The 12,612-nt window shown below is 33.1% G+C and overlaps 1 protein-coding gene across 1 annotated transcript; it reads left to right on the top strand.

Moving 5' to 3' along the window:
* Nucleotides 1-1,386: 1,386 nt before the first annotated feature.
* LOC131028815 (xyloglucan endotransglucosylase/hydrolase protein 2) lies at nucleotides 1,387-5,045 on the top strand. The gene is made up of 4 exons (XM_057959163.2): nucleotides 1,387-1,797; nucleotides 1,928-2,028; nucleotides 2,836-3,032; nucleotides 4,482-5,045. Exons 1-4 carry the CDS (start codon nucleotides 1,581-1,583, stop codon nucleotides 4,918-4,920), a joined length of 954 nt encoding a protein of 317 aa, XP_057815146.2. The 5' UTR covers nucleotides 1,387-1,580; the 3' UTR covers nucleotides 4,921-5,045.
* The last annotated feature ends 7,567 nt before the right edge of the window (nucleotides 5,046-12,612 follow it).

Below are 12,612 nucleotides of genomic sequence, written 5' to 3' on the forward strand. Positions count from 1 at the left end.
ATTCTCCCTCCAAGGGTTAATTAAACACAAACTTGCATGATTTATTGTTATACCCTTGCATTTAAAAACATTCCATATTTTATGCATTCAAAAGCATAGCATTCACATGTTCACACTTCAATTGGAGCAATAAAAGATATCTAGTTTTGTATGATCATTTTTAGGAGCATGTGCATTTCTAAAGAGTGTTGTTTTTAATCTGGTGTATACATTTCTATAGATTGACCTAGGAGAGCATGTCCTCTTGTGACATAATGATAGCTCGATAGCCCTACCATAGTATTCTTAAATAACACTAACCCTCAAATATTTAGAAAAGTTTTGCTAATCACTAGATAAAGTCCACAAGTGAATGACTAGTCTACAATTATAGATTTGACCCTTAATCTTTGAAATCAATGCAAACCAAAAAAAGTTTTACTAATCACTAGATAGAATCCACAAATAAATAACTAGTCTACAGTTATAGATTTGACCCTTATCTTTGAACTCAACCTTGCATAGAAAAACTTAAATTTTAATTCTAAAATAAAATCAAATTAAAAATCTCTATTCTAAAATGCATAACATATCAAATTCAAATTTTATAAACTCTTCAATGGTAAAACTAAATATTTATTTTTATCTTCCTAAATATTTGTTTAAAATAATTGTTAGAAATTGAGTAATTTATCAGCCCTACTTATAGATATGCAAGGTATTGGACTAGCCTACACTAATCTTGAGGAAAATTTAATTTCCTTTACACTATGCAATGCCATGGACCATGGACCATGCCCCCAAGGACAGGTGCTTACATAAGATCTTGTGTAAAACATACCCAAGCGTGTGAAGCCATCAAAATATAATTATATGTTTCTAAGTTTGAGGACACTTGTCTCCATGCAAGTTAATTCTATATCCTTACTTCGCAAAGTGTAAATAATGCTTTACTTAAAAGCAAGCTCTGTAAAGTAAAAGTATATTGCCATTTGAAGAAAATGAGATCAAATCCCTTATAACTATCATAATCTTAGGGATTACTTGTTAAAAAGTGTATGCCCATTTTTTTAAATAATAAGAATTTGTAGTTCCATGTGTTCAAAAGTCTTTGCCAATTATCAGAACACTAAAACCCATAAAATCATTATAATTATGTAGACTAAATTTCAAGAAATAATTACAATACGTAGTCTTCACAGTTGGGTAAGTAGCCTTAATATTATTTCAATGGTAATAATGACAATGTACCTTCCTTTATGGCTTTTTTCATGACTTTGAGTAAGAGGAGAGTTAAAATCCCTTTAAAACATTCTTGAAAAAGAGTTTTATAACATCAGTTGACACCTGAATGTGAATTTTTATTATTTTTTTCAGTACAGTTTTGACATAATTCTTATCATAACATCCACCCACGATCAAGGCATTACAACTGTCATTGCTCATCCACTACATCTTATCATTGCTTCATATAATTCACCATTTTCATGGCCTCCTTGATACAGAGATTTTTGTGCATATATACAGTGATCTATCAGAAACTTGAAACCATCCATTATATTCTTCCAACAGAGCTTAATTGGTGTCTATAAGAATAGAACATGATGAATTCTAGTAAACAGAATTCTCTTTCCTGCTGCTATACCAATATATTTGTAATAGTGTTTCTTTTGTTCTTTACATTTTCTAGTTCTGAATTGGCTTCTCAGAATTTTTCAAGCCTGTTTGATCAGAATTACAATGTGACATGGGGAGGATATCATGTGAGGTATTTTGACAAAAGAAGAATTGTTCAGCTTGTCTTAGATCAGTCTTCTGGTAAGCAATGATCTTATTGTTGAGAAGTAGTTTGCTGATTTTTAAGGAACTTGCATTTTTTGTGGCTATCATTTGGCAAATGCACTTCACTGATTTTTAGGGTTTTGTATCTGATGTCATGGTGGTGCAGGATCAGGATTTGTTTCCAAAAACAAGTATCTGTTTGGAAACTTCACCATGAAAATGAAGCTCATTCATGGAGATTCTTCAGGCACAGTGACAGCGTACTATGTGAGTTATCCTGATTGAATTTCATGGGTCTCTGCAATTTTGATAACTTATGATATGAGATAATCTTGTGCCAAAAAGCTGATATAATCATTCAATATGAAGTCGTTATATGTTCAAGCGGTTGAGTTTAACTGGTTGAAACATTGAGTTCTTATTGTAGAGACCCAAGTTCAAGTTTCCAAAAGAATATCTAATATGGAAATCTTTCTTGCGACTCTTGATCTTCATGGTTAGTTTCTTAAGAGCTTGTATTTGTAAACCATTATCAATATTAAAAAAAGGTTTCTATATTATTATTTACAAAATAGATTTAGACGTTTTCTAAAAATAAATAGGTGAAAAGAGACACACACCAAAAGTTCAAATAGACTGAACAAAACAAAATTGAAACATACCACCATAAAACAAAAGCTAGAACACTAAAAGAAGGTTGACCTCCCAAAATTTTATTTATTTATTCAAAGATATCTTAATCTAAATGTTTTTTTAAATTGCAATGTGAACTGATTTTTTGTTTGACTTCTTCCTGATAGTAGTAGACAATGAAGTAGTTTCATTTATACATTATTCTTATAAATATCAGATCTTCTTTTGGTTTTGAATTTTTATATAGCTGCTTTTAGAAACTTGTCAATAATGAACTAAACTCTTTTTAAGACATTAAATCAACCATACAGTGTATTAATGTGGATACTAATCCTCAATTGTTTTTATTTTAATTTATTGGAAGAAAATCATTATTCTATTATCACTATCATCTTACTCGTTATTATTGTTTCATATGATTTGACATTCTCCTTGGTTCAGCTAACAACAGGAGATATCTCTGGTCACGATGAAGTAGACTTTGAGTTTCTTGGGGATAAGAGTGGAAAATTCTATAGACTGCAAACAAATGTTTTTGTAGATGGGGAGGGTGAGAGGGAGGAAAGAATGAGGCTTTGGTTTGATCCCACTACAGATTTTCATGAGTATTCAATTCTCTGGGATCCCAACCAGATACTGTAAGCTGTTTACTATTTATGTGTTTTTTTATCAATATGTTAGTTTATCAGAATTAAAAGTTAATTTTAGATTAAAAAAATTGATAATGGATCAATGAATTGTGATCTAAAAAGTTGATGCAAAAAGTATTCATGCAATCAAATCTAGAAACAATATACAGATAAAATTTATAAGCTGTTTTTAACAAGCTTTTATTCACTTGATCAACTTCAACGATGAGGAAAAATCTGTATGTTTGGATTGAAATAATATTGAATAAGAAGTCTATTAAATACTAGTGATTTAATTAAGTAATATTGATAATAATATTCTTATCATCATTTTGATGATGGATTATAAGGTATGATTACAAACATCGATGAAAAAATTATATAGTCTAATCCAGAAATATACCAAACTAATATAAAAACATCATGCCTTTAGCTAAATAATAATGTTATTTAGTTTCAGTCTCACCTCTTCAAGTCTCTAAACATCATCTTTCTCAATCGCTACAATTAAACATAAGAATATTCTAGTTAAATAACTTTAAATGATTTAATCCCAACTAATTTTTAATATAAATTTATGTTATTACTTTCTATTTTATCAGATCATATAACTTATTTTAAATGTTGTTCTTGGTTGTTTCCGAATTCGATTGTGTATGAGTTCTTGCATCAACGTTTCGGATCACACTCCATGATCCATCATCAGGATGAAAGAGAGCATGCAAAAACTCTTTCATCCTGATGATGGATCACGGAGTGTGATCCGAAACGTTGATGCAAAAACTCATACACAATCAAATCCCGAAACAACCAAGAACAATATCTCATAGATTGTGGAAACTTGATGTCTATTATTTTAAATGCTTAACATAGCTTAGTTCACCTCTAGCTAGTTACCAAGTTAGAAATTTTCAAGCAATTCATATATGGTTATTTGACAATGGGCCTCATTCTTATCACACAGATTTCTCAATCATATTTGTTTGAGAATTTTTAAAAATAAAAAATAAAAATTAACACTTTAAAAATATGTTTGTTCTAATGGTTCTGTTTTGATTTTTCGATTTTGGTTGGTTTTAAAAGATTGCAGAGTTCTTAATTCTCTTTCAGATATTAGATCTTGATTGATTTTAAACAATTTTGTACAAAATTCTTAATTGTTTTCAAGACATTATATAATTTTTAATTTGTTTAAAAAGATTTTATGCATAATTCTTAATTCTTTTCTTGATATTACTTGTTTCGATCAAATGCACATCACAAAAAAACTCAGAGATTCAAAGCATAAACATGATCTTAAATTTTCAACCCACAATTCCAAATAAAGATTTATGAAAGAATGAAAGCCCACAATTCCAAATGAAGGTTTATGAAAGAACTAAAGCCCATCAAGATTCTTTCTTCCACCCATCTTGTTGGCCTTCTGACATATTTATGATGTGAATTGTTGTTGAACAGATTCATGGTGGATAACAATCCTATTCGTGTGTTCAAGAACTTACAGAAGAGCATAGGAGTTCCATACCCTTCAATGAAATCTATGCAAGTGGTTGCAAGCCTTTGGAATGGAGAAGACTGGGCAACAAATGGTGGAAAAGGAAAAATAAAATGGAAATACTCTCCATTCCATGTTTCCTTTGTAGGTTTTGATATCCAAGGTTGCATTCAGAACCAAGATGAAGCAGCAAACATCAATACTACTACCTCTAATTCAACTTCTTGCACAGGTAATGGTGACAATTATCCTTTGACAGGCCCATACTCTCCTAAGAAGTTGATATTAAATCAGTCAGAGTCTCTTAAACATGTGAGGAGATATTATATTACTTATTCTTATTGCTCTGATAAGATGAGATTCAACCATACTCCTCCGGAATGCTTTTACAATAGCTTCTAGACTAGGATGCAACTTTGATGTACTTGTATCTCTACTTATATAGTCTTATTCAACTTTGATGTACTAGGATGCAACTTTGATGTACTTGTATCTCTACTTATATAGTCTTATTCAACTTTGATGTACTTGTATCTCTACTTATATTGGTAAACTGTTTGTGATCCTTTTATGACTTAGAAGTTTCTCTACTTATATTGGCAAACTGTTTGTGATCCTTGTATGACTTAGAAGTTGTGATACATGGATGAGTAAACATATTTTATGATATTAATAGCTACAAACATTATGCTAAGATAAATGTTTTCCTTACATAATACATGAATAATACATGAATACTTAATTATTTCATGATGATGTGTTCAATTTATTTCATAATACCATGTTTATATAGATTATTTTGACATTTAAAGAATATTTTATGTATGGAACTTCTTTGATCATTCACAATAGTAGAGCCATGTAGGGTTGCCTACTCTCTCCCACTCCTTTTGGTATGTATGTTGATGAGTGGGGAAAGTATGAGAAGATTGTTGGAATCGGTGGGTCATTCTATTGTATTTTTACCCTATTATTATTATCTATTGATGTTATTGTTCTTATCTCCTCAATAGCTAGTGGATCTTACAAGCTTAGCTAGATAAATCTAGTCCTTTTATAACAACAAAAAGCTACATGTTAACTTGAAAAAAATTGTCATGAATTTATCTCATAAAAGGTTCTAATATGATCACACATTAAGTTGGGATGGTCTCATAAAGCTCTTCTAGTAGATATCTTAGGGTCTTTAAGGCTTTCTACTTGTAGGATTGTTTGTTATTTTTGTGTAAACTCCAAGACTTTCTAAATATTTTCTAGGATATTTTAAGGTGTCCTTATTATGTATACTTATACTCTTTAGAGATCTTCAAATAGGGGGAAAATGTTGTTTAACTGGTGTGAGTTCTCTTTCTACACACTAAATTGGTACTTTTTGTTGATAATCTTTCAACAAATTTAGGTTCTCTTAGAGGGTCCCCAATATTGGAGTGGATCATAAAAATATCCACGATGCATTCAGGAGGAACTTAATAAGGCCCACATTCTATATACATGGATTTGTCCCCTAAGGCCATTGAGTTTAACATCTATCAATTATGTATTTGTACATGTCTCCAAATTTATGATGGAGACATTATACTTTTGAGCTTTCTTTCAAGACATTGGTTTCATGGACTTAGATTTGTCCTTCGCGAGACATGGGTTGACTCCCATCAAATGAGGATTAAGATAGATCACCACATTCCAACTAATGAACAAATGTGCCACCTTTTATTTCAAGGGATATAGCCAAAGTATCATTTCATTGTTAGATGCACATTATTTATGAGATAGATAAAAAAATTTAAGGCGTCTCTTTATGTGCTCAATGTTGTCTTTGAAAATTTTATTTCAATATCAATAGTGGAGATGTTTGGCATCATACATAAGATAGGCTTGCATGTTGATACATCATCTCTTGAGAAAAAGGAAACAAAGAGATGCATCTACAAACATCAAAACTATAACCTCCTTCTTCATTCCAACCAATTCTCTTAGCAGTTCAAAGCATGCATTCAAAAGTTGTTTGCATACTATACCTATTAAACAATAGGGATGTTAGACAATGATGATAGGAAATATAAGGTGTCAAAACCAAGGAGATGTGCAATGTGATATATTTACCCTATTGGAAGCACTCATCATAGATTTATCTCATAGATATATTAGTTTTGATTTTTATTATTGTACACTTTTTAAAATTTTGTTTAGAGACACTTTGGACACTCTCTCTTGACATATTGTATTAGACATTATCTTTAGTCTCATAATTGTTGGGATTAAGGTGTCTCAACCTTTGCAAATCCTACATTGGTTATTAATTTATTATGTTTATTTATTTATTATTTTATTTGATTATTTGCCTACAAATGTCTAGTCACCTAGTGAGACCCACAAGCTTGGTGGCATCCTACTTGACAGTGATTGTATGACACACATACTAGACTCATGCGAAAGTAGGTATCCCATTTGGAAGACCATAAAATAGGTATATGTGGGTGACAAGTGTCATGTTATGACAGTTTTATTATAGAATTTATAACAGACATTATGACACACCTACTTATGATAGCTTGTGACAACCTATGAAAATATTCTAATGACAACTTAATGAGAACTAGTTATTCCTAGAGGTAGGTAGCCATGCATTCAAATCTATTGCATGCATTGGAGTGTTTGCATGTTGAGGAATCTAATTGCATGAAATGTAGGCACCCAAGTCGGAAGATTATTATGATGGTTTATGATAATGCTTCACATGTGGACAAGATGCATGCATGCAAGTGTTGTGCATGTCTTGAGATTTTATTATAGGCTCAAATGAGTGACAAATGGACTTAGGCATCAATTTTGGGCTCATTCTCCCATGCATTTTAAAACAATAAAATCATTGTTGTTGTTCATGATATTCATGTTGTAGCATCAAGCTGTTACGTGTAGATTAAGGTTATGTTATTGAAATCAATTCATGTTGTGGGTGTATGTGAAGGCTCCTGTTGAAGAAGCTATTGTATTGGGGTTGTATTGTACTCGCTATTCTCAGTAATACAAAGTAATATGCTTTTAAAGTGTGGGGTTTCTCTCCCATAAGGGTTTTTTCCATGTATATCATGTGTTTATTGTGGTATATTATTTGCATGTTCATTATCTCTATCTGAATGTGTTTCTTATTTTGTAATAGTTAAGATTTGTAAAGAAAAAATATATTATCTCCCCCACTAGATTAGTGTTAGGAAAAAATTTCTACAACTTTTCTTCCTTTCAAATGGTATCGGAGCTTGGCCAATTTTGGTTTTTTTGTTGGGTAGTAGGCTTTTTCTATTGATCTTAGTTTGAGTGCGAGATTTTTCAGAGAATTTTTAAAATATTGTTGTAGGAAGAATATGGAAAGCACATCTAGAAAAATTGAGATGGGGAATTTTAACAACACTAATTTCAAATTGTAGAAGTTAAAAAATGGAGGATATTCTTGTAGATTGAGATCTATGGGTTGTAGTATCTAGAAATAAACTAGTCACCATGGTTTAAGGATGTTTGGGATGTAATTGATAAAAAATGTAAGGGCCTCACAAGGTTCTATTAGGTATATTTTGTGTTATTGAATATCCACATAAAGAGAATACTATGAAAGATCTTTGGAAGAATCTTGCAAATATTTATTAAGATAAATATTTGGTAAACAAGATTTTTCTGAGAAAGAAAATGTATTCTTTGAAGATGGAAGATGGAGGATATGTTGATGATCATCTCAATGCATTCAACATGATAGTTGATCAATTGGGTTATGTCAGTGACAAGATTGAGGAGGAGGATCATTGCATTCTTATGTTGTGTTCTTTTCCAAACTCATGGGACAACCTTATTATGACTATCAAAAGTAAAACCACCAAGCTCATTATGGATGAGGTGGTAGCATCATTACTTTCTAATGAGATGTGGAGGAAGAATTTTGAGTTAACAAAAGAGGCTCTTGTGGTTTGTGGAATATCAAAGGAGAAAGACAAGAAGAATGATGAGAAAGACAAAAGAGGCAGATCTAAATCCCATGGGAGATCAAAGTCTCCTGGAAAGTCCAAGGAAAATGTTGAGACTACGATAAAAAATTTCACTTCTGTAAATAACATAAAGAGGAAAAAAATAAGATGTGTGGCTAATATATTTGGGTGTATCATTCCACATGACCTCTTATAGGGGTTGGTTCATGAAGTATGAAGAATATGATGGTGGGAAGGTGTATAGCGATTATGGCTCTAATCTGAAGATTGTTGGTTGTGGAAGAGTCAAGATTAGATTTCGTAGTGGCAGGGTGAAAGGGATTGATGGTGTTTTGCATATCTTAGGTTTCACATGGAACCTACTTTCTATAAGTAATTTGAGTGATGTGGGTTTGCAGATCGTTTTCTCATAGAGTGGATGCAAGATGACTAGAGGCGCTATGGTGCTTGCTAAGGGTGTTCAGATTGGCACCTTTTATACGTTGGATGCATGCACTTTATAGTGCAATAGTACTTATGTGGAGATAAAGAAAATGGCTCTGGATTCTTTATCCTCACCATTAGATCGATTTGTAAAAAGTTCTATTGCTTCTACATCTAATGGTCATTCTTTGTAGGTACCTAAGGGCGACAATGATTTGGAGATGAAACTTCCAGTGGAGAAGATAATATTATGGCACCAAAGACTATGTCACATTGGTGAGAAGGGTCTCAAAACCCTAAAAATAAATTCCTCATTAAGGGGATTAATGATTTTAATCTTGAGTTCAATTTTTGCAAACATTGTATTTATGGAAAGCAAAACCATGTTCATTTTTACTCTAGTTCTCATCAATCTTCTAAGTTGTTGGACTTAATGCATTCTGATGTTTTTGGTCCTATTGATGTTCTTTCAATTTCTAAATTTGTATATTTCTTATCATTCATTGATGACTACAGTAGAAGGACATTTAATTATTTTCTTAGAAGTAAATATAAAGTCTTTAGTCAGATTAAGGAGTTTAAGGCTCTTGTTGGGAGTCAGACTTGTATAAAGAATAAAGATTAATGTTTGAGGAATAGAAATAGTGGTGAGTTTTGTTCAATAGATTTTAATAGGTTTTGTACATACCATGGGATTAAGAGGCATAAGACAAATCTATACATCCCTCAACAAAATGGAGTTGCAGAGAGGATGAATGGGATGTTGATGGAGAAGGTAGGATTGTGCTTAGTGATCTTGACCTCAAACAAAATTTATGGGCCAAAGCTATATCCACCACTTTATATTTGGTAAACTGATTTCCTACATCAACACTTGTTGATAAGACACCCATGGAGGTGTCGTCAGGAAATAAACTTTTAATGAGAAATAGATTAGAGTATTTGGTTGTGAAGCTTATGCTCATGTTTTGACTAAGAAAATATCTAAGTTGGAGAAAAAGGTTGTTAAGTGTATCTTCATCAACTATGTTGTTAGTGTGAAAGGGTACAAGCTTTGGGATCAAAATGCACAAAAGGTTCTCTATATTATAAGTGTCATTTTTAGAAAGATGAAACCTTCCACTATTGAGTTGTAGCAAAAGAAAGGAGACAAATAGAATAAGGAGGTAGTTCAAGTTTCTTCTACCATTGAGAAAGAACTATGAGCTCCTAATGGACCTGATGATGATGAAATCTCTAGCAGCTCTAAAAGTTTAGAAGAAGAAGAAGAACATCAACCTCAACCTTTGAGGAGCTCTACAAGAATTAGGAAAAAAACAAATAGTTTTAATTATTCAATGTTAGATTCTAGCTGTGTTTTTTCTTTGATTTCTAAAACTGATGAGTGTAGGACTGTTAGAGAGGCTAAGGGTATGAGTGATGTAGATTCTTAGATGAAATTCATGGATGAAGAGATGGCATCTTTAAACAAGAACAATAAATGGGATTTGGTACCTTTTCTTTGAAGGACTTAATCATGTGGTATACAAGTGGGCGTTCAAGAAAAATTTAGGTCTTGATGGAAGTGTTGAGAAGAGCAAATAATGGCTGGTCATAAAGGGGTATTCCAAAGTTGAGGGAATAAAAATTATGGTGATATTTTCTCTCCTATTGAAAATATAGCATCCATTCAGTTCTTTTTATCTCTTGATACAACTCATGATTGGGAAATCAAGAAAATAGATGTGAAGACAACATTCCTTCATGGTGATTTGGAGGAAGAGAACTATACATCATAGCCATTTAGTATTTTATGGTGAAAGGTTAAGAAAATATATTTTCAAATTGAAAAAGTGTTTGTATGGTTTGAAACAATCTCCTAGGATGTGGCACCAAAATTTTGATACCTATGTGTTGAGTTTGGTATTTCAAAGGTCTAAATACAATTGTTGTGTTTACTCAAAATTGATAATGGTTGAATTCGCATTATTTTGTATATGGATGATATGTTACTATTTAAGAATGGATATTTGATTTCTAACTTGAAGTATCAATTGTTATTATAGTTCAAAATGAAATATTTGGGTGTAGATAGGTACATTCTAGGAATGGAGATAAGAAGAGATAGATCTAATAAAAAGCTTTGGTTAAGCCAGAGTATGTGAATTTTATGTCAAATAGATTCAACGTGACAGATTGTAAATCCATGATAGTTCCTATTACACTAGGAATGAATTTATATGTGGAGGATTGTCTAAAATCTCCTACCAAGGTGGAGGACATGGCCAGTTTACCATATGTGAGTGTTGTTGGAAGGCATATGTATGTTATGGTTTGTACTAGACTAGACATTAAATAAGAAGTGGGAGTCCTGATCAATATATGGCTAATCCTAGAAAGGTGCATTGAGTTACAATTATTATGCAAGAGGGAGGATTCACATCAACACAATAGATTGATTTTTGTAACCCTTTCACCATATCAATGTACTAGGACAGAATCTACGACTTGCAAAAAGTCCTTAATAACTGTAAGGTAAGCAGTGCGCAGAAAACACTCTCCTAATGTCAATTCTAAGGGGATTTGTCAGTAAGGAAGTATTTGAATATCAGTTTGCAATACATTAAGATAAACACAGACTGAAGGTTAGGATTAACCAGGCATAATAACACCAGAGAAAGACATCAAATATACGTGCGAAAACCCTTACGGGTAAAAAACCCACCAACAAAAAGAGATTCGTTTATTCAGTAAACAACACAGTTACAATAAAGGTACTTAGATCCTCTTTTATGGACTCTGTTCTCAGAACTCTTCTATCACATCATGCAGAACATACAAGACTACAAACATACCAAAACTACAACAACGTAGCCTCTCTGCATCCCTTCGTAGTCACTTTGTTCTGTGCTCAACCACAGATCAACCTCTGTCACTCCTCACACAACGAGCAAGACCCGGCATCTCAGAATTACTGTCATTCTTTAATGACATTCCATGCCTTCTTCTATGTGCCACTCTTATTTTTTCACTCATCCCCTTGTTCCATCTCAGCTCGCACTGATTACATCTCAGGTCACACATATGTAACAGCCAAGGTTACAGTGTATTGATTTGGCATAACCATTATGGAATCCAATGGTCTTCCATCCGTCCAGCTGTGTTTCAGTTTCCTCTGGCCACTCTGACAGTTAGTCCCTCCAACCACCAGGAAGTCTAACTGTCGCACTGCATTCATGAGAAACACAATATCCCACATGCATCAAGAAATTGGGTCGGTTCGTATTCACATACACCGACAGTCTCATCCTTAGTGTCCGAGTGTTCACATTTTGGATCTCGGTTTGACCTTGTTCCAGCAGTCAGTCTCCGCTCCATCGGCCATCGGTATAACTTCCAACCGGTAGAGCCGATCCCCCAATGATACCCGATCACCAAAGGCGACTCCATCGGGTCATCGGCACAACCTTCCTGTTGTCTCCCCGATCCCCGATCACCCTGAGGATGCCAACACCAAACCATTGGGTCTTCGGCCAAACAGTGAATAAGTAATCCCAATCACCGAAAGCAACTCCATCAGGTCATCGGGATAACCTCCAATAGGTAGACCCAATCTCTCGATAACCAGAGCGGACCACACATGAGTCACCCCATCAGTATATCGCTCCACAAGTCATTCCGATCTCCGATGACTCTATCGGACCATCGGTGAGACTGC

Source organism: Cryptomeria japonica, chromosome 5 (assembly GCF_030272615.1).
Source record: "Cryptomeria japonica chromosome 5, Sugi_1.0, whole genome shotgun sequence".
Taxonomy (NCBI): domain Eukaryota; kingdom Viridiplantae; phylum Streptophyta; class Pinopsida; order Cupressales; family Cupressaceae; genus Cryptomeria; species Cryptomeria japonica.

Excerpts from the sequence above, each read along its gene's own strand:
- LOC131028815 (XM_057959163.2), top strand. The coding sequence starts at position 1,581 with ATGATGAATTCTAGTAAACAGAATTCTCTTTCCTGCTGCTATACCAAT. Across the intron at positions 1,798-1,927 it reads TGTCTTAGATCAGTCTTCTG|GATCAGGATTTGTTTCCAAA; the intron begins GTAAGCAATGAT and ends ATGGTGGTGCAG. Across the intron at positions 3,033-4,481 it reads TGGGATCCCAACCAGATACT|ATTCATGGTGGATAACAATC; the intron begins GTAAGCTGTTTA and ends GTTGTTGAACAG.